The sequence below is a fragment of the Oryctolagus cuniculus genome, chromosome 1, assembly GCF_051225735.1.
Source record: "Oryctolagus cuniculus isolate XC-2025 breed Fujian yellow rabbit chromosome 1, ASM5122573v1, whole genome shotgun sequence".
Classification (NCBI taxonomy): domain Eukaryota; kingdom Metazoa; phylum Chordata; class Mammalia; order Lagomorpha; family Leporidae; genus Oryctolagus; species Oryctolagus cuniculus.
In genome coordinates, this window is record NC_142867.1 from 61,064,520 (window position 1) to 61,088,221 (window position 23,702).

At 37.6% G+C, this 23,702-nt stretch overlaps 1 protein-coding gene across 1 annotated transcript; it reads right to left on the bottom strand.

Annotated features, from left to right (window-relative positions):
- Positions 1-18,116: 18,116 nt before the first annotated feature.
- LOC100354404 (olfactory receptor 52N4-like) lies at positions 18,117-19,082 on the bottom strand. The gene has a single exon (XM_008265062.4). The coding sequence runs from the start codon at positions 19,074-19,076 to the stop codon at positions 18,117-18,119; it is 960 nt and encodes a 319-aa protein (XP_008263284.3). The 5' UTR covers positions 19,077-19,082.
- Positions 19,083-23,702: the final 4,620 nt, after the last annotated feature.

The window sequence follows — 23,702 nt, forward strand, 5'->3', positions numbered from 1 at the left end:
TTTCATTTACCTTTACCCAATTTACATTTACCAGTTACACCTAGATAACTTAGGATGTTGATATTATATAGTACTTTTATCTGAATTAAGGACAAAGTTACATTTGCATGAAATTTTATTTTTTTTATAAAAGTCTAGCTGGAAATCACTGATATAAACCAGAGATTGCAAAATCCACATTAGGGCTGATTACCCATTGTTATTTTTCATCCAGGACTGTAAAAACCAACCCACAAAATTTGGCAAATTACAAGGCAATTTTTAAGACAGTGATCTTTCTAGATTCAAAGAGAAATTTTTGAATATTCATTTAATGAGTGTCTCATTAGACTGAGCAGAACTCATGTACAATGGAAGAGACGGAGAGACTTCGGAGACAAGGGAATAAAAGAGACAGACAGGCAGGACAGGGAAATTAACTTACCTCCCAGTATTATGGATGCAGACAGTATATCAGAAAGTGGCCACAAAACAGGAACAGAAACCAGTTATATCCAGGAAAGGTTAATAAGTCTTTCTTCAACCTGACCAGAGTCTACTGTCCTAATGTTTCAGGTAGGAGAAAGAGACAAGAATAACAGTAATGGGGTCCGACACTGTGGAGTGGTGGGTAAAGCCACCACCTGTAGAGTCAGCATCCCATATGGGTGCCAGTTCAGGTCCTGGCTGCTCCACTTCTGATCCAGCTCTCTGCTATGGCCTGGGAAGGCAGTAGAAGATGTCCTGAGTCCATGGGCCCCTGCACCTGCATGGGCGACCTGGAAGAAGCTCCTCACTCCTGGCTTTGGACTGGCACAGCTCTGACCATTGCGGCCAATTGGGAAGTAAACCAACGAATGGAAAACCTCTTTCTCTCTCTCTCTCTCTCTCTCTCTCTCTCTCTCTGCCTTTCCTTCTTTCTCTGTGGAACTCTGATTTTCAAATACATAAATAAATCTTTAAAAAAATTAACAGTAACTACAAATAGCACAATGACAGAAAACAAATTATATCCAGGAAAGGCCTTTCTTTAACGAGACCAGAGTATCTCATTCTAATGCCGTTGTGCTCAATTGGAGTGGAGACTGTACTGGTGTCTCATCAAACCTCCAGTACCCAGAAGGCAATACCAGAAAATAGCAGTCAACTTAGTAGAGGACCCAAGGCTAATTGTTCGGTGAAGAGGTCAAGCTGAGCCTTCCAGGTCAGTGAATCAGGAACAGAGCCCTGGAGCATCATCAGGGGATACCTCCACTTTGGCCAGAGCACCAACCTGGAAAGATTGGAATGAGATCTTCCTGGGCATGGTCTCAGTATCTCGCTGGGGTCTCCCAAATGTAGTGTCTGAGCAAGTGCAAACAGAGGAGCGCCACACATTGATAAAATGTGATGGTCCTTTATTGCTGGAGGTGGAGAGTGGGCCCATGCCCTAAAGAACTCTCAATAACAAAGCTCAAAGCAGCAGGGTTTATAAAGGCATTAACCACAAGAAGCAGAGGGGGACTACATGGTTGCTACGATGAGAGGGAAGACATGATTACTAGCATTAAGCTGACCTAAGGCATATACAAAATTAATATTAAATGCAATCTTGACAATAGACAAATTACAATCTTATTTTCACCTCTCTGAACAGGAATAGAGCTTTAAGGGAAAACAGGAACTTTTTTATGATATTCCAGGTAGTATTCATGGAAGTAGGATGAGATGTAAATATTCTGATATCACCACTTGGGATCTTAAGTTAATTTTTTTTAATGGATTGACTTTTAGACACGTAATGTGTAGATTAAGTGCTAGAGATTTTTGTGCATGTGTAGTCTAAAATGCTTTTATTTAAAATTTTTAACAGGCAAATATAAATTGAGCATATTTATGGGATAATATTTGAAAGAAATCTTGTAATTCATCAAAACATGGATGAAATTGGAGGTCATTATGTTAAATGCATGAGTACTTTGTAGGGAATACATTGTATTATAAAATACTCATGATACTAATGAATATGCTTAGGAATTCCATGGAGCTGGAAAATTCTGATTTTAAATATAGCCAGCTAAATATGGGGCTTGGAAAATCTTATGAAGAACCCTAAAGATCCAACATATATAATAAAACACTATGAAAAATAATGAATATGACTCTAAAGAAAATTGGTGCTGATACTTTACTGTAATTTAATATTATATATTAGGATATAAAGGTTATGGAAAATATAACATTATTATTTTTTTTTATCTTTTATTTAATGAATATAAATTTCCAAAGTACGACTCATGTGTTACAATGGCTTCCCCCCCCATACCGTCCCTCCCACCCACAACCCTCCCCTTTCCCACTCCCTCTCCCCTTCCATTCACATCAAGATTCATTTTCGATTATCTTAATATACAGAAGATCAGCTTAGTATACCTTAAGTAAGTATTTGCTCCCACACAGAAACATAAAGTGAAAAATAATAGATGATTTTTTTTAAATGATGATGAAATCAGATCAGACCTATTGTCATGTTTAATCCCAGTGAGAGTCAAGTTGGGAATTGATAATTTCTTTCTTTCTTTTTTTTTTTTTTTTCAGATCAGTTTAGTGTACATTAAGTAAAGATTTCAGTCGTTTGCACCCCCATAGAAACACAAAGTGAAATATACTGTTTGAGTACTCATTATAGCATTAAGCCTCAGTGTACAGCACGTTAAGGACAGAGATCCCACATGAGGAGTAAGTGCACAGTGACTCCTGTTGTTGACTTTACCAATTGACACTCCTGTTTATGGCATCAGTAATCTCCCTATGCACCAGTTATGAGTTTCCAAGGCTATGGAAGCCCCTTGAGTTCTCCGACTCTTATCTTGTTTAGACACAGTCATAGTCAAAGTGGAGGTTCTCTCCTCCCTTCAGAGAAAGGCACCTCCCTCTTTGAAGACCTGTTCTTTCCACTGGGATCTCACTCACAGAGATCTTTTTGCCAGAGTGTCTTGGCTTTCCATGCCTGAAATACTCTCATGGGCTTTTCAGCCAGATCCGAGTGCCTTTAGGGCTGATTCTGAGGCCAGAGTGCTATTTAGGACATCCGCCATTCTATGAGTCTGCTGAGTATCTCACTTCCCATGTTGGATCACTCTCCCCTTTATTTATTCTATCGGTTGGTGTTAGCAGATACTAGACTTGTTTATGTGCTCCCTTTGACTCTTAGTCCTTTCATTATGATCAATTGTGAACTGAAATTGATCACTTGGAGTAGTGAGATGGCATTGGCACATGCCACCTTGATGGGATTGAATTGGAATCCCCTGGTATGTTTCCAACTCTACCAATTGGGACAAGTCAGCCCGAGCATGCCCCAAATTATACATCTCTTCCCTCTCTTATTCCCACTCTTATGTTTAACAGGGATCACATTTCAGTTAATTTTCAACACTTAAGAATAACTGTGTGATAATTACAGAATTAAACCAGTCATATTAAGTAGAACAGACAAAAAAAATACTATGAGGGATAATGTATTAAGTTGTCCATTAGCAGTCAGGGCTATGCTGATCAAGTCACCATTTCTCATAGTGTCCATTTCACTTCAGGAGGTTTCCTTTTTGGTGTTGAGTCAGTTGTCACCGATCAGGGAGAACATATGGTATTTGTCCCTTTGGGACTGGCTTACTTCACTCAGCATGATGTGTTCCAGATTCCTCCATTTTGTTGCAAATGACTGGATTTCGTTGTTTCTTACTGCGGTATAGTACTCTAAAGAATACATATCCCATAATTTCTTTATCCAGTCTACCGTTGATGGGCATTTAGGTTGGTTCCAGGTCTTGGCTATTGTGAATTGTGCTGCAATAAACATTAGGGTGCAGACCGCTTTTTTGTTTATCAATTTAAACTCCTTTGGGTAAATTCCAAGGAGTGGGATGGCTGGGTCGAATGGTAGGGTTATATTCAGGTTTCTGAGGAATCTCCAGACTGATTTCCATAGTGGCTTGACCAGTTTGCATTCCCACCAACAGTGGGTTAGTGTCCCTTTTACCCCAGATCCTCTCCAATATCTTTTGTTGGTAGATTTCTGAATGTGAGCCATTCTAACCGGGGTGAGGTGAAACCTCATTGTGGTTTTGATTTGCATTTCCCTGATTGCTAGTGACCTTGAACATTTTTTCATGTGCCTGTTGGCCATTTGGATTTCCTCTTTTGAAAAATGTCTATTGAAGTCCTTGGCCCATCTCTTAAGTGGGTTGTTGGTTTTGTTTTTGTGGAGTTTCTTGATCTCTTTGTAGATTCTGGTTATTAACCCTTTATCTGTTGCATAGTTTGCAAATATTTTTTTCCCATTCTGTCGGTTGTCTCTTCACTCTCCTGACTGTTTCTTTTGCAGTACAGAAACTTCTCAATTTGATGCAATCCCAATAGTTGATTTTGGCTTTGACTGCCTGTGCCTCCCGGGTCTTTTCCAGAAACTCTTTGCCTGTGCCAATATCTTGAAGGGTTTCTCCAATTTTCTCTAATAACTTAATGGTGTCAAGACGTAGATTTAGGTCTTTAATCCACGTTGAGTGGATTTTTGTGTAAGGTGTAAGGTAGGGGTCTTGCTTCATGCTTCTGCACGTGGAAATCCAGTTTTCCCAGCACCATTTATTGAATAGACTGTCCTTGCTCCAGGAATTAGTTTTAGATCCTTGATCAAATATAAGTTGGCTGTAGATGTTTGGGTTGATTTCTGGTGTTTCAATTCTGTTCCATTGGTCTATCCATCTGTTTCTGTACCAGTACCATGCTGTTTTGATTACAACTGCCCTGTAGTATGTCCTGAAGTCTGGTATTGTGATGCCTCCGGCTTTGTTTTTGTTGTACAAGATTGCTTTAGCTATTCAAGGTCTCTTGTGCCTCCATATGAATTTCAGCATCATTTTTTCTAGATCTGCGAAGAATGTCTTTGGTATCTTGATTGGGATTGCATTGAATCTATAAATTGCTTTTGGGAGAATGGACATTTTGATGATGTTGATTCTTCCAATCCATGAGCATGGAAGATTTTTCCATTTTTTGGTATCCTCTTCTATTTCTTTCTTTAAGGTTTTGTAATTTTCATCGTAGAGATCTTTAACGTCCTTGGTTAAGTTTATTCCAAGGTATTTGATTGTTTTTGTAGCTATTGTGAATGGGATTGATCTTAGCAGCTCTTTCTCAGTCATGGCATTGCTTGTGTATACAAAGGCTGTTGATTTTTGTGCATTGATTTTATATCCTGCCACTTTGCCAAACTCCTCTATGAGTTCCAATAGTCTCTTAGTAGAGTTCTTTGTATCCTCTAAGTACAGAATCATATCGTCTGCAAAGAGGGATAGTTTGACTTCTTCCTTCTTGATTTGTATTCCTTTGATTTCTTTTTCTTGTCTGATGGCTCTGGCTAAAACTTCCAGAACTATGTTAAATAGCAGTGGTGAGAGTGGGCATCCCTGCCTGGTGCCAGATTTCAGTGGAAATGCTTCCAACTTTTCCCCATTCAATAGGATGCTGGCTGTGGGTTTTTTATAAATTGCTTTGATTATATTGAGGAATGTTCCTTCTATACCCAATTTGCTTAGAGTTTTCATCATGAAAGGGTGTTGAATTTTATCAAATGCTTTCTCTGCATCAATTGAGATAATCATATGGTTTTTCTTCTGCAGTCTGTTAATGTGGTGAATCACATTGATTGATTTGCGAATGTTGAACCATCCCTGCATACCAGGGATGAATCCCACTTGGTCTGGGTGGATGATTTTCCTGATGTGTTGTTGTATTCTATTGGCCAGAATTTTATTGAGGATTTTTGCGTCTATGTTCATCAGGGATATTGGTCTGTAATTTTCTTTCAGTGCTGCATCTTTCTCTGGCTTAGGGATTAAGGTGATGCTGGCTTCATAGAAAGAATTTGGGAGGATTCCCTCTTTTTCGATTGTTCTGAATAGTTTGAGAAGAAATGGGATTAGTTCTTCTTTAAATGTCTGGTGGAATTCAGCAGTGAATCCATCTGGTCCTGGGCTTTTCTTTGTTGGGCGGGCCTTAATTACTGTTTCAATTTCTGTCTCAGTTATGGGTCTGTTTAGGTTTTCGATGTCTTCCTGGTTCAATTACATAGGTTGCATGTGTCCAGGAATCTATCCATTTCTGATAGGTTTTCCTGTTTGCTGGCATACAGGTCCTTGTAGTAATTTCTGATGATTCTTTTTATTTCTGTGGTGTCTGTTGTTACGTTTCCTTTTTCATCTCTGATTTTATTGATTTGGGTCTTTTCTCTTCTTTTTTTAGTTAGTTGGGCCAATGGGGTGTCAATTTTGTTTATTTTTTCAAAAAACCAGCTTCTCGCTTGGCTGATTTTTTGTAATGTTTTTTTGGATTCAATCCTGTTAATTTCTTCTCTGGTTTTAATTATTTCTCTTCTCCTACTAGATTTGGGTTTGGTTTGCTGCAGTTTTTCTAGGTCCTTGAGGTGCGCTGAAAGCTCATTTATTTGGTACCTTTCCAATTTCTTGGTATAGGCACCTATTGCTATAAATTTGCCTCTCAATACTGCTTTTGCTGTATCCCATAAGTTTTGATATGATGTGTTGTTGTCTTCATTTACTTCCAGAAAGTTTTTGATTTCTCTTTTGATTTCTTGAATGACCCAGTGTTCATTCAGGAGCATGTTGTTCAGTCTCCATGTGTTTGCATACTGTCTGGGGTTTCCTGAGTTGCTAATTTCCAGCTTCATCCCGCTGTGGTCTGAGAAGCTGCATGGTATGATTCTAATTCTTTTAAATTTGCTGAGACTTGCTTTATGGCCTAGTATGTGGTCAATCCTAGAGAAGGTTCCATGCGCTGCTGAGAAGAATGTGAAGTCTGTAGATGTAGGGTTGAAAGTTCTGTAGATATCTGTTAGATCCATTTGGGCAATAGTGTCAATTAAATCTGCTGTTTCCTTGTTGATCTTCTGTCCGGATGATCTGTCTATTTCTGAGAGTGGAGTATTGAAGTCCCCCAGTACTATTGTATTGGAATCTAAATCTCCCTTTAAGTCCCTTAACATATCTTTTAAATAGACCGGTGCCCTGTAATTAGGTGCATATACATTTATAATAGTTACATCTTCCTGTTGAATTGAACCCTTAATCATTATATAGTGTCCCTCTTTGTCTCTCTTAACAGTTTTTGTATTAAAGTTTATTTTGTCTGATATTAATATGGCTACACCTGCTTTTTTTTGGTTTCTGTTGGCATGGAATATCTTTTTCCAACCTTTCACTTTCATTCTGCATGCCTCTTTGTTAGAGAGATGTGTTTCTTGTAGGCAACAAATAGTTGGGTTGTGTTCTGTGAGCCAGTCAGCTAAACGGTGTCTTTTAACTGAAGAATTCAGACCATTAATGTTCAATGTGACTATTGATACGTAGTGACTTTGCCCTGCCATTTTCCCGGAAATATTTTCTAGTATATGCTTTGAGCTTCCCATGCTCTTTTACTGGTAGGTGTTCTTCCTTTCCCTTCTTTCATATTGATGGCCGTGTTTCTGTGTTTCTGAGTGTAGCACATCTTTAAGTATCTTTTGCAGGGCCGGACGAGTGGCCACAAAGTCTTTCAATTTCTGTTTGCTATGAAAGGTCTTTATTTCACCTTCATTCACAAATGAGAGCTTGGCAGGATATAATATTCTGGGCTGGCAATTTTTCTCTCTTAGCACCTGTGCTATGTCTCGCCATTCCCTCCTAGCTTGTAGGGTTTCTGATGAGAAGTCAGCTGTGAGTCTGATTGGAGATCCTCTGAGAGTAATCTGACGTTTCTCTCTTGCACATTTTAGGATCTTTTCTTTATGTTTCACTGTGGTAAGTTTAATTACCACGTGTCGTGGTGAGGATCTCTTTTGGTCATGTTTATTGGGGGTTCTATGAGCTTCCTGTACTAGGATATCTCTGTCCTTCTCCAAACCTGGAAAGTTCTCTGCTAGTATCTCACTAAAAAGGCCTTCCAATCCTTTCTCTCTCTCCATGCCTTCAGGAACTCCTAGAACTCGAATGTTGGTTTTTTTAATAGTATCCTGTAGATTCCCAACAATATTTTTTAGGTTTCTAATTTCCTCTTCTTTTCTTTGGTTTGACTGTATGTTTTCCTGTGCTCTATCTTCTAAGTCCGATATTCTCTCTTCTGCTTCACCCATTCTGTTTTTAAGGCTTTCTAATGTGTTTGTCATTTGATCTATTGAGCTCTTCATTTCATTTTGATTTCTCTTCACTATAACACTTTCCTGTTCTACTAGTTTCTGAGTTTCATTTTGACTCTTCCTTAAAATTTCGTTTTCACGAGAGAGATTTTCAATCTTGTCCATTAAGGATTTCTGTAGTTCAAGGATTTGCTTTTGAAAACTTCTAAATGTTCTTATCATAAATTTTTTGAAATCCGTATCTTGCATTTCTTCTATCTCATCATCTTCATACTCTTGGCTTGGGGTGTTTTGCTTATTTGGAGGCATCATAGTGTCATCGTTGATCTTGCTCCCTCTATTTCTGTGTTTGTTACTCGGCATAGTTAATTCTTCTTGCGTCACTGTGCGTTTTTTTTTTTTTATACTGTGTCCGTGTTAAGTGGACTGCCTGCTGTTGGAGGAGCCTTGGAGGCTTGAGATGGGTGCGGCCTGAGAGCTCTGCCTGGTTCTTCCAGGTTAAGGGTGTGCAAAGGTGACACCCTCAGGTTATGCGTGGTAAATCTCTCTTTTTATTTATTTATTTATTTTATTTATTCAGGGGGTAAGTAACACCGCAGGGCAGGGCTGTGCAGAATTGATGGTATTTAGCTTCCAGTCTTTGGCTCCTCTGGACTCCCACTGGGTTGCCTAGGCTACTGAATTGTAGTGACTCAGTTCCTTAGCTCTCCCCCATTGATATGTAAATCCAGAGAGCAGGCCTGCTCTTTGTCTCTTGGGAATTCTAGCCTTGCAGCCTTGTAACCTTTGCAAGGTTAGGGGGAAGAGAAACCCCGAAGCTTTTTTTTTTTTTTCCTTCTTTCCGGTAGTGAGTTTGCTGCACTTTCCGGCCCCCCTCTAGATTCTGACCCCCGTTTCCCCACCAATGTCTCGGGTTATTGAGCTCACCTCCCCTTCCAGCACCGATGTGTGGACTCAGAGCCCTGAGCGTCCCAAGTCTCCCCGCTGTTGTCTGTGTGGCATGCACTCCCCTTGGAGCACTGGGGCTTCTGCGGCTCGGTCCCGCGACTTGGCTTCCGCGCGGTGGGCGACCTTGTTCTCCCAGTAGGTCCTCCGATTCACGATTCCCGTGCAATTTTTTCCTGGTTCTTTTTTCTGCGGCTACCGTAACTCCCCTTTTATTAAACTAAATTTTCCCGGACTATCATATAACATTAAATTCTATGAAATTTTCAATACTCAGGTTAATTAGCTTGAAGTGCAGTCAATAAGCATTTGACATAGAGGCTCCTATCACAGCTTTTATGAGATATCCCCAAATTTCTGTGAAAGATAAAGATAACCCTGGCTCTTGCCCCCACCATGTACTTACTGTTTAGGTACTGTATGGGACTCATGTTATGTAAATTAACCTCAGTATGTTCAGAGCTTGTTTACACTGCTGCAGATGGATTCTAGGATTTTATGGGCAATGCAGAGAAACTCAGGGGCCTACTGAAGTAGAAGAACAGCAAATTCCCCAGAGCTATAAATCCCAAGTATTCTTTTTTTTTTAACTTTTATTTAATGAATATAAATTTCCAAAGTACGGCTTATGGATTGCAATGGCTTCCCCACCATATCGTCTCTCCCACCCGCATCCCTCCTCTTTCCCACTCCCTCTCCCCTTCCATTCACATGAGGATTCATTTTCGATTCTCTTTATATACAGAAGATCAGTTTAGCATACATTAAGTAAAGATTTCAACAGTTTGCTCCCACACAAACATAAAGTGAAAAATAATAGATGATTTTTTAAATGCTGATGAAATCAGATCAGACCTATTGTCATGTTTAATCCCAGTGAGAGTCAAGTTGGGAATTGATAATTTCTTTTTTTCTTTTTTTTTTTTTTTTTACAGAAGATGAGTTTAGTATACATTAAGTAAAGATTTCAATAGTTTGCACCCCCATAGAAACACAAAGTGAAATATACTGTTTGAGTACTCATTATAGCATTAAGTCTCAATGTACAGCACATTAAGGACAGAGATCCTACATGAGGAGTAAGTGCACAGTGACTCCTGTTGTTGACTTTACCAATTGACACTCCTGTTTATGGCATCAGTAATCTCCCTATGCACCAGTCATGAGTTTCCAAGGCTATGGAAGCCTTTTGAGTTCACCGACTCTTATCTTGTTTAGACATTCTAAAAGCAGTCAAACTCAAGGGAAGAATGCAATTAAGGGAAAGTACTGAAATCACATCATGTAGCCATGATGTTAATTTGGGTTTGATGGATCTAGAATTTATTTATTTATTTATTTATTCTAGAAAATGTGTTTCTTTTGTCTCCAGTGCAGGAATTTTTTAAAGTGATTTTATTTCTACAAAGGGACACTATGAGAAACAGTGACTTGATCAGCCCTTGTCCTGAGTGTTGATGTGCAATTTAATACTTTATTCCTTTTAGTATTTTTTTTGTTCTAGTTAATACTATTGGTTGAACTCTATAATTAACACACAATTATTCTTAGGTGTTTAAATTTAACTGAAAAGTGATCCTGTTAAATATAAGAGTGTGAATAAGAGAGGGAGGAGATGTAAAATTTGGGACATGCTCTATCAGACTTGCCCCATATGATGGAGTTAGAAATGTACCAGGGGATTCCAATGCAATCCCATGAAGGTTGCATGTACAAATGCCATCTCACTAGTCCAAGTGATCAATTTCAGTTCACAGTTGATCATACTGATAGTTCTAAGAGTCAAAGGGATCACACAAACAAAACTAGTGTCTGCTAATAGTAACTGATAAAATCAAAAATGGAGAGAACGATCTAACATGGGAAGCGGGATGCACATTAGACTCATAGAATGGCAGATGTCCTAAACAGCAATCTGGCCTCAGAATCAGCCCTTAAGGCATTTAGATCCAGCTAAAATATCCAAGAGAGTATTTTAGGCATGGAAAGCCAAGACACTCTGGCAAAACAAACAAATAAACAAACAAACAAAAACTAAATGAAAGATCTCTGTGAGTGAGATCCCAGTGGAAAGAACGGGGCCATCAGAGAAGGAGGTACTTTCTCTGAAGGGAAGAGAGAACTTCCACTTTGACCATGACCCTGTCGGAATAACATCGAAGTCAGCAAACTCAAAAGGCTTCCATAGCCTTGGCAACACATGACAAGAGCCTAGGGAGATTTCTGATGCCATAAACAAGAGTGTCAAATTGTTCAGTCAACAACAGGAGTCACTGTGCACTTACTCCTCATGTAGGATCTCTGTCCTTAATGTGTTGTACAATATGAATTAATGCTATAACTAGTACTGAAACAGTATTTACACTTTATGTTCTGTGTGGGTGCAAACTGATGAAATCTTTACTTAATATATATTAGATTGATCTTCTGTAAATAACAATTGAAAATGAATCTTGATGTGAATGGATTGGGAGAGGGAGCAGCAGATGGGAGGATTCAAGTGGGAGGGAAGTTATGGGGGGAAACCATTGTAATGCATAAACAGTACTTTGGAAATTTATATTTACTAAATAAAAGTTAAAAAAAAACAAAGGTAGAGTTGGGGGGGGGGAGTCTTCCATTGGCTGGTTCACTTCCCAAATGTCCACAACAGCCAGGGCTGCTCCAGGAGCCAGGAGCTTCCTCTGGTCTCCCAGGTGGATGTAGGGGTCCAAGCACTTGGGTGTTCCTCTGCTGCCTTCCCAGGCCATTAGCAAGGAACTGAATCAGAAGTGGAGCATCCGGGACTCGAACTGGAAGCCATATGGGATGGTAGTGGCTTAACATGCTATGCCACAGGCTGGCCCCATATCGATTTATTAAGCATAGGCATAAAAAGATTTTAAAAGATTTCTCTTCACAGAAACTTTTGGGAAGTCTCTTTAAAGGAAAACTAGAATATAAAACCACTTTGTGTATTTTTAAATTTTGTTAATCCAGAAATTTCAGAGGGATTTTTCACTCACCTTGTGTTTCTAGGATTTGTCCACATATCAGAAATGAAAAGCTCTCAGTAGGGTTGGTAAATTCTAAAGATCAAATAATAATGAGTTAGTTTGAGAAGCCACCAAAGGCAACTTGGCATTCTTGACTTCTGATTTATTTTAATTAGGTAGTTTGAACTCCATTACATGAAGAAAAGGGAAGACGAGGCTCTTAACTGGTGTCGTCATAAAAGAAAAAAACTCTTATCTTGCTGCAAGATTTAATTTGGAAGTTCCCCTGTGCACCCCAAAACTGCCTCATCCTCCTGTCCTGCTACCCCATTCCTGCTCATACTGTGATTCTGAGTGCATGAAATGCACTTGGCTGCCCACTGTGTCTCTTTGGAAATCGGCTGCTCACCATCTCAAATTTTATACCTTCTGGAACTCTTCTTCTTATTCATCTTATGTAACTTTTGCTTCCATACGCCATTTTATACAACCAGATTTCATGTTCTATTATATCATATATCAATAATGTGTCTTTTTACCATCAATGAGTAATAACGTTTTCAAATTTGACAACACTTTTTTTCAATTTTTATTTTTTTTCAGTCCAGACATTAAATTCATTTTAAAATTTGCTGAGGGATTTAATTTGGAAATGAAGATGTTAAACATGGATAAAGTTCAATAAATATTTATTAATTTTGTGAGTCATAAAATATCTTTAATACATGAGTGAAGCTACTCACGATTAAGAAAGGAAATCCAGTGTTTTTAAACAGCATGCTTTGCATTGTTCAAAAACATACATTAGCTGACATTCATGAAGCACCAAGCATCTTCCAGACACTCAAGACACATATTCCAGTAAGGCAAACTCTTGTTTCTGTATATTTTACAACTATAAAGACTGGTGAAGACAAGGAGGAAAACATTCAAAATTTAGTAGTATTAGAGAATTGGATTGGTGAGCCTTGTTGAAATTGTGCTCAGATAAAGAAGACTTTACTTTTACCCATCTAAGTCCTCAATTATTTTCTCTGTATTTTATAACATTTATCCTACAAATTTGCAGTCCTTGTGTTTACTATGTTGAGCTTGACTGTGTGACTTGGTTTGGTCAATCAGAAGTAACAAAGTTGATATAAGCATAAGCTTGCAAAAGTACATGCACTTTGCCTCTTCTCTTGGAACCTAGTCAATAATATCATCAAGAAGCTTGGGCTTTCCACTGAGGATACAAGGTCAGCTATAGCAAAAGTACATTATACTCCAACAGTGGTCGTTCTACTCTAACCAACTCAAGTTAACCAGTCAATCGACTACTCACTGACCAACCCCTAATGAATTCAGCAAGATAATTTTATCTAGATTAACAGAGCTGCCGGCTGATTCCAATTCATGAATCAAATACATACTCATGATATGCCACTGAAATCTTGTACTTTTTTGGCAAACAAAATTATGACTGCAAAATATAACTTAATTCTTCATAGAAAACATCACCTTCTTTTGTATCCAGAGACGTTATATACTGGAGTTCCTATCATGCCTCTGTTCACATTTTTAAGAACTTTGGATTTTCTTTTATGCTTATTATGCCTGATGTTTTGTTTTACATAGTCATTTTATGTATTTATTCTAAACCCTCACATTGTGGTTCCAAATTACACAACATGAAATTCACTATCTTGACCATTTTAAGTGCACATTTCAGTAGTAATTATATTCACAGTGTTGTGTGCCGCATGTCTGAAACTTTTTCATTTTGTAAAATGGAGACTTTAAACGACAAACCTAAATTTCTTTCACTACCACCCCCCAAAACAGCACCTGATAACAGCTGTTCTATTTTTTGTTTCTATGAATTTAGCTACTTTATATGTCTTATAGACTTGGAACCCATGGGTGATATGTGGCATAGCTGTTAAGATGGCAGAGATTCTTGCTTCCCAGACTGGAGTGCTATAGTTCAAGTTCCAGCGGTGCTCTTGATTCCAGATTCCTGCAAGTACACACTCAGGGAGGCAGCAGGTGATGCATCAAGCAGTTGGGTTTCTGATTGAGGACCTTGACTGAGGTCCTGACTATGGGGAAATCTGGGGGGTGAACCCACAGATGTGAACTCTCTGTCTCTTTCAGTCTGTCTCTGCTTCTTTTTATCTATGCCACTCAAATAAAAAAATAAATAGAATCATAGAATATTTGCAACTATTATTTCACAATTCAGCCTCAATATACCCTTTACTGGGTCCCTTTTTACTCATCTTACCTGATCTACACTTTTACTAACTTGATAATTTCCTCAATATAGTCATTTATTTACTCGAAAAATATGTCTTTAATGTTGTATCCATGTTTGTGTGTGTTTGAGTTTAATGTGTGTGCACACACATACATCATGTCTTATGGTGGATGTTATAGCTGCTATGCTGCACAAGAAAGAAAATGTTTCTGCCTTCAGGAATTTTATATTTTGGAGGGTTGGAAAATCATGAATAACATAAATAACAAGCATGAATAAAGACAGGGGCACAGAATTTCACAACAGGAAGAGAACACACATTTATTAGCCAACTCACACAATGTTTACATGTAAATCAAATACACACTGACTTAAAGAAAGTCTCATTCCCTCCCCAAAATCAACATCAACAAATCATTTTATTTGACTATGATACAATAAAATTAGAACTTGATAATATAAGAACAGTTATGTCAGAATTTAAGATATAGGCTACCAAGTAACTTGAGGGGGAAAAAAAGCAATCCATAAAAATAAACTATAATTAAAGAATTACATGATTAAAATTTGGGTGGCATATCTAAAATACATGTCAAAATAATTTGTCCTACTTCTTTGAACTTTACAACTTCAATCAAATGAATAATGTGGATTCATAACAGTAAAGCAAACATTTTAGAGAAATCAGACAGAAACAAGTGAATGAACTCAAAAAAGACACACTAAAGGACAAGGGCAAAAATTAGTGTAATGGAACTGGCAAAATATGAACATGAAATATTAGTGAAAACAAAACCTAACTTTTTGAAAATATGAATATAGTTATACTTCTGGTAAGTTGGTTAAGGAAGGGGCCAATGTTGCTCCACAGCAGGATAAGCCGCTGGCTGAAATGCTGGCATCGCATAGGAGCCTCAGTTCAAATCCCAGGAATTCCACTTCCAATTCAGCTCTCTGTCAATGATACTGGAAAAACAGTGGAACATAGCCCAAGTGTTTGTGTCCCTGCACCCATGTGAGAGACACAGATGAAGCTCCTATCTCTAGTTTTGGCTGGTCTAGCCTTGGTTGTTGCAGCCAATTGGGAAGTGAACCAGAGGATGGTCTTTCTCTCTCTCACTCTCTCTCTCTCTTTCTCTTGCTCTCTCTCTCTCTCCATCTCTATCTCTCTCTCATGCTGCCTTTCAAATAAATAAGTAAATCTTTTTAAAGAAATTTTAAAAAATGGGAAATAAAGTAAAAATATACCAAATTTTGAACATGTCCCAAAAGCTCCCTTCAAGAAATAAACAGCATGCGTTCAATTTAAAATGCTCTTTGCTATAAACAATGTATGCTGACAAATTTGGTGAGAATATAACACAAAAGAACTAGAAAAATGAAACTAACGTACCCAAATCCCTACAGTCCTTGCTTTTTAAATTTTGTTATTAAAAACAGCATGAATCACATTCAACTAAGACTACATTAATTTCAAGAGCAAGGAAAAGGTAAGTAATGTCTCTACATAATACTGATGTTTGTAAAGAGTGTTTGTCAAAGATGGTGAAAATCATGAAATGTTTAATGTTTCTGAAGTAACAAAAATCTATTTCAAGACAGTGGGAATAAAAGAATCTCATTCAGTGTTCCTGGGAAGTAGTGTTAGTGGGAACAGGAAATGATCCATCTGACTTAACTGTAAAGGCACTGGTGAAATTTACAGAAGCATTTCCAGGTGATGAGTGGGAAAGACAACTTCATGAAAAGTGATTTTGTGCAGATAATTGGAGAAAAAGAGTGTTGGACAATTTGTTTGCCTTTAATGTGAATAGAAAAGGGGTTGGAATACAGCAAGTAGTTATATTTTGAGGAATAGGATGACTATTTTACATGATTTTAAAATGAAAGTAGTAAAGCAAAACTTGACATAATTAAGTTGAAATTCATGAGTACATAGGAAATGAATTAGGAGGAAAATACATATTCCTGTCAGTTGAATACAGAGGGCTTAAATAATTGAGTTCACTATATAGTCCCATAAAATTGACATTACTTTTGTGAAATTGATATCAAATGATGGTTTTCTTTGGTCTCCTGTCTATTTATTTGTAAGAACTTTAAAAACAAATGATAATGTAGAATTTATTTCCTCAGATGCATTCTCAAACATTTACTATTATTTTTAAAATACGATTTCTTTTTCTCTCTCTCCAAACTATGGTTTGAGAGCCATTTTTTAACAGAACTGCTAATCTTGCTGGTCTGGTGGCATTTTGTTTGGGTAGTATTTTCCTAGGAGAAAAGTGTTCAGATGACTAATCCATGTCCAAATTAAAAATCCAGATGCTGAATCCTCATGCTTATGATCTCATAGATAGGCTTAGCTTCTTCATCAAGAAGACAGCATGCATTTAAGTGTGATTTGGCTTAGCAATTAGGATACTACCTGTGATTCTGGTGTTGTATGTTGGAGTGCGTGGGCTCAAGTCCCAGCTCCATTTCTAATCCAGCTTCCTGCTAATGCACACCTTAAGTGCCACCCTTGGAGACCCAGATGAATTCCCAGATCCTGGCTTCAGTTTGGGCCAGTCCTCACTGTGGTAGGCATTTGGAAAGTGAAGTAGTAAATGGGATATCTATGTCTTTCTCTGTATCTCAACTTTTTAAATGATTCATTTATTTATTTGAAAGCCACAGAGAGAGAGAGAGAGACAGAGACAAAGAGAGACAGAGAGAGAGAGAGAGAGAGAGAGAGAGAGAGAGAGAGAGAGATCTTCTATTCACTGGTTCACTCCCCAGATGGCCACAACCAAGAGAAGCCAGGATACAGAGGCTTCATCCTGTACTCCCATGTGGGCTTAAGGGTCCACACACTTGGACCATCTTCTGCTGCTTTCCTCAAGCCAATATCAGGGAGCTGGATCAGAAGTGGAGTAGCTGGATTTGAACCAGCACCCATAGAGGATGCCAGCATTGCAGGAAGCAAGTTAATTTTCTATGCCACAATGTTGGCTCATGTTTCTCTCTCTTTCAAGTAAATAAATTTTTTTAAAGATTTATTTTGTTTATTTGAATGACATAGTTATAGAGAGAGATAGAGACAGAGAGAGAGGTCTTCCATCTGCTGGTTTTTTCCCCAGAAGTCCACAACAGCCAGAGCTGCGCAAAACTGAAGCCAGGAGCCAGGAGCTTCCTCTGGGTCTCCCATGTGGGTACAGGAGCCCAAGGACTTGGGCTATCTTATACTGCTTTCCCAGGTCATAGCAGAGAGCTGGATTGGAAGAGGAGCAGCCAGAACTAGAACTGGCGCCCACAATGGGATGCAGTGCCTCAGGACAGGGCTTTAACCCACAGTGCAGGCCCTTCAAATAAATAACATTAAACTTAAAAACGAGAAAGTATGATGAAAATAGAAGAAATTTGGTAATGATAGCACATACTTTCTAAAGGGAAGTAATAGTTTTCAAACTGGACATTCCCATCACTATGAAATCAGACAAATTAGCATCTGGATTTATTTCTTTTGCTAATTGATTTCATGTCCTCTGAGTTTAATCATGGAAATTATGATGAAGAATAAGAACAGTTGTTCACAAGTTTGAGAAAAGGAAAATCTCATAGAGAGGGCATGCAAGTGATCCTGTCATTAGAAAGACATTTAATGGGAATGCACCACTCAACTCAAACAAGACTCCTAAAAACTCATCATTAGATTTTTTTAAACAGCTGACAAAAGTATCTTTCTTCCTCTTCTCCCCTAGATGCACTTCCTCTTCTTCATTTCCCGTCTCTTCCCTTTCTTCTCCTTTCTTGACAAATGTCCTTTTCATATGTTATGGGATTTGATATCCTTAGAATCTGAAAAAATCTTTATGATACAGTCTCTTATCTGCTTGGTTTTAACCCCATAGACAATAGGGTTCATAGTGGGAGGCAGGAGCAAGTAAAGATTGGCCACAATGATGTGGCAAGAAGGAGGGATTGTGTGGCTCCCGAAGCGGTTAAAAAAGAAACAGAAGAAGGCCGGACTGTAGGAGAACACAATGGCACAGATGTGGGCAGTGCAGGTGCCGAAGGCCTTCTGCCGAGCATCTGCCGAGGAAAGGCTGACCACTGCCCGCAGGATCATGGTGTAGGAGACTGTAATGCACAGGATGTCAAAGCCCCCAATCAGGAGGGCAACCATCAGCCCATAGATAACATTGACCTTAATATTTCCACAGGATAACTTGGCTACTGATAGCTGGTCACAATATGTATGGTGTATTATGTTGCCTCTGCAATAGGGTAGCTGCTTGGTGATGAAAATCAAGGGAAGGATGAGCAGGACTGCTCTAAGGAAAGTAGCAAGCCCAGCTTTGACAATGACAGGATTAGTGAGGATGGTTGAGTAGCGCAGAGGGTAGCAGATGGCCACATAGCGATCCAGGGCCATGAGCATGAGCACCCCAGACTCCATGACTGTGAAGGTGTGGATGAAGAACATCTGGACCAGGCAGTCATCAAAGTTGATTTTCTTAAGATGAAACCAGAAGATAGAAAGAGATTTAGGGATTGTACTGGAGCACATGACAAGATCAGTAAGGGAAAGCATAGCCAAGAAGTAGTACATGGGCCTGTGCAGGGAGTCCTCATAGCAAATGAGGTAAAGCAGTCCACAATTCCCTACTACAGCCACAACATACATGGAGCAAAACGGGAAGGAAATCCAGACATGCATGTCCTCCAGTCCTGGGATCCCATTAAGAGTGAATGAGCTTGGGGTAAGGTCTGTTTGGTTCAGCATCAGTGAGATTAGGGTGACAAAATCATCATAAGCTCTTGTGATTTTACTTTTTGTTTGTTTGTTTGTTTGTTTTTGGTTCTTCACTCTACTTGATTAGGAAATATAGAAAAATAAAAATTTCAATTGTGATGTCTCTATCCCCCCTCTATCTTCTCTCTGTTAAATAGTATACAATAATATCAAACAATTAAATTTAAATTTCCAGCTAACGTTTACTTAAATGTAATTTAAGTCAAACATGGCTGTTTAATTCATTCAACTTAAACCTATTTGGCAGATGCTATGTGTCAAGTTCTATCAATCCATGGCATCTACATTATCTTTAAGGAAAAATACAGATGCAGTCCTAGTGAAGACTTAGTCAAGAGTAATTTTTTTTTTGACTGGCAGAGTGGACAGTGAGAGAGAGATAGAGACAGAGAGAAAGGTCTTCCTTTACCATTGGTTCACCCTCCAAAGGCTGCTGAGGCCGGCGCACCACACTAATCTGAAGCCAGGAGCCAGGTGCTTCTCCAGATCTCCCATGCGGGTGCAGGGCCCAAGGACTTGGGCGTTCCTCCACTGCACTCCTTGGCCACAGCAGAGAGCTGGCGTGAAAGAGGGGCAATCGGGAAGAATCCAGCGCTCTGACCGGGACTAGAACCAGGTGTGCCGGTGCCGTAGGCAGAGGATTAGCCTAATGAGCCGCGCCACTGGCCATATCCAATCTTATTTACCATCTCTTTTTCTTTGAAATAATTGTTGTTTAAATTATTTGTGCTGGTTCATTCTTTTAATTTAGGTATTATCCCTTCTTGCTAAGTAAACAGGTATCACAGTTGCATTTTTTCTTCATTCAATATTTTATATTAATTATTTTCACTTAGTATTTTATGTAAATATCTCAAGATTTTTTTAACTCTTTGAGAACTGTAAAACATTTTTATGACAGTTAGAAACGATCAATTCTTGTCCTTCCCCACCCATCTAGGTCTTATAGGGAAGTTTTTGTCCTCTTGCCTCTCTGAATTGGAGTCCTTCCCCATTTTTCTAAATAGTTCCCACCTGGAAACTTCCTCTCCTCTATTATATGTGATAGAACTATCTGTGTATCTAAATATATATATATATATACACGTATATTTTCATTGTGCATAGAACACATGTTTTGGGAAAGGGTAAATGTCTGAATATAGTCTTTTTTTTATCATTTTGATGGTTTTAGAATTCTAGTTACATATTATTTTTCACACAATGTTAAAAGCATTTCTCTAAATGTTACTTGGAAAACATAAAAATCACCACTACAAGAAATAAAACTATAAATATCTACTTCATAAATGACAAGAAAGCAAAAATTTCTAGTATACTCATTATAAATTGTAGAAAACAATAGAAACAATGCGTTGACTTGGGAAATAAATTATAACTTTGTCATGATTCACAGTGATTTAAAAAAAAAAAACACAGAGTATGTGTTGAAGTAACAAAGAGGTATATAAAAAGAAAATCATACTGGAGTATACTAAAAGATTTTCTGGGCAAAAGAAAACATGCTAACACAGCAAACACATATCAAACTCAGGAGAATATATTACTTAGAAAGAAAAGCAAGAAAGCGTTGGGTCAGGATCATTTCTCTGAAACAGTTTTCAAGAGGTTTTATGTAGTGCAATTTAAACTAATAGATCAAATTGTTTCATTTTTAGATTTGGTAAAATTTCTTCACAGCAAGTATCAGGAAACAATGAAATAATTCTCTTCCTCACTTTGTTCAAACACAGAAGTTTTAGAAACAGGACAGTTACTGAAACTGTAGAGCAGCTTATTAGTTGATGCTCAATTTTATCTTTAGCATCAATGGTTGGCCCTAAACGAATAATCACAAGGCTAATAAAAGCCTTGAAAACTTGCATTGTGGAAAAATCTCATGGGCTTAAACCATGAGTTGTATATCTAAAATGCCAACATTGTCACCAAGTATTTTTTTTGTCAGGCTCGTAAATGTGCCTGATAAGTGTGCATAAAATGTATTTTTCACACAACATTTATAGATATTTATAAGACATAAAATCTATAATAATTTATACAAGTATATGTATATTTCCATCACACACACACACACACACACACACACATATATATATATGCATGTTGCTGTCTATATAGAGATAATTCAGAAAGTTCATGGAGAATGGAATTTAAGTAAAATGTGCATCTCCCATGAAATTTTGATGCCTTTTTGTACACAAATGCACACACACTGCATGCACACACATATATATGTATATATATATATATATATAATATAATTGATTACCAAGGAAACAAGTAGAACTTTTAAATTTGTTTTGATATTTTGCCAGTATATACCAAATTTTCATACCCATTTTTCTTCAGTACATTCAAATAGTTAGCTTTTATGTAGCCATTTATACAACAGAAACAAAGAGGGAAATTAGGGAAAACATAGATATTCCTTGATTAAAAGTAGAAAATATATTCCTGAGATTCCATGTAATATATTCTGAAGAATAAATATTGTATTTGGATACTTTGTGTTTTATCAATCTAGCTTTAATTATTAAAACTCATTTTATTATTATACACAGTAAAGTTCAAGACATTAAAAATGGTCAGTAGGGGGTCCACACATACACTAAAATAACACAATATTAATCACAAAGTAAATTAGAATTTTTCCCAAAACGAGTTTAAAAGTATTTCACTACATCATAATGTAATTGTTCTTGCAAAGAAAAGTCATATAATGCTTGGCTAAGGAAAACTCTATTAAAATGGTAGCATTAACATGAGAATTTCATAATCTGTACAGTATAACTTAATAACATCTGTAGTCTCTCATCATTCCCAAATACGCTGGTTAGTACATTTGTTCCCTCACTGGACTATTAATGTTTAAGCTTCTCTTCCCATGACAGTGGGCTCCTCAACTAGGGGCTGCTATCTAACATTGATGACACATAGGGACAACTGTTTTCAGAAAAGAACAAAGAAAACTCTACTCTCGTTCTGATGAATCCTGGGAGGACCAATAAGCTGCATCGGTGTTCTGACCATAGTCAAAGACTGTTCCCTACAAATCACCCACTTCTCCCTTCTTCATGGGAATGATTTAGACCTGACTTCTATCACAACAGAATGCATAATTCCCGTTTGGTTAAGAAAATAACATGGATATTTGGAATCATCATAAAATGTTATAGAATTTGTTTTAAAAAACATTCTGCAAATAAATCAAATTTCTCAACAATTCGGCCTTCAGACGTACTTAATGTAGTTGAATGTGTATTTCTCAGACTATCATAAACAATTCATGCACATTCAAAGCTTTTCTGTCTTTAAAATTTCCTGCCACTAGCCCCCCATCTCTTTGTGTGCACGTCAGTACCTACTTTCTGGACAGCAAAACACTGGGCTGAAAGCAACCTGGTGCAGTATTCATCTTCATTAAAAGAATCGAGTTGTATATGTACATGCATGACGCTCAACTTAGGGACATCTTGATAATTGTACCATCGTACCAAGCCTTTAAAGGAAAAATATGCGTCCTATACCCCAGGGGTCCATTTCAGAGCATTAGAAATGCAGGTCCTGGTGTGGGAAAGCAGCTTATCCCCATGGCAGGAGGGCAGAGTGCAGGCTCTCCATTCTTAGACAATCTTATGTCCAGTGGTGCATAAATAAGGCTGCATCTTCATATGTGTGTATCCATCTCTGGGTGCTTATGTGTTACTCTGCATAAATTGGAAGCAGATGAGAATGTGCAATTCAATTTTAATAAAATTAGTAAATTTAGCATTTATTACAGAGTTCTGTTTGTTGCTTTGTGATGCTCTGTGAGACACAACTTGAAAACTTAAGCACAGAATGTTTCCAGCACTCACATACATTCATTTATTCTTTTGTTCATAGAATTTTGCATGTATGTATTCAAATCACATCACAGAGTACTTAGTCCTCCCCAAGGCAAGCTAAGAACTATGAAAAAAAGGATCAGATACCATGAGCTCTGGTTTTTCATAAGTTTATATTCAGGTGAGGTTAATGATGGGATATTATGGCAATGTAGAAACTCATGAAAACTTTTGGCTTACTATGCAAACGTATTGAATTAGAAATAATTATATGCCTAAATTTTGACTATCTAATGATGGTGGTGAGAATAGCCACATTAAAATGCGATTACTAAGTTAACTGAATATAGAATATTTATTTAATGTATATGAGTATTTCCATATGTTTATTAATTTCCACAGTAAAAATTAATTTAGAAAGTTAAATAACACCCTTAAATTCCATAATATAGGTGTAATTTAAGATATATTTCATTTCTGTAATATATAAATCAACTGGCCACCTATATCAATTAACAATATACATAAGATATACATGTTTTGTTCCAAAACCCTAGTGAAACTATATTAAAACATCTATACTCTTATTTTTTTAACTTTTATTTAATGAATATAAATTTCCAAATTACAGCTTATGGTTTACAGTGGCTTTTTTCACCCCATAACTTCCCTCCTACCCACAACTCTCCCCTCTCCCGCTGCCTCTCCCATTCCATTCACATCAAGATTCATTTTCTTTCTTTCTTTTTTTTTTTCCCGCTGAGTGGAC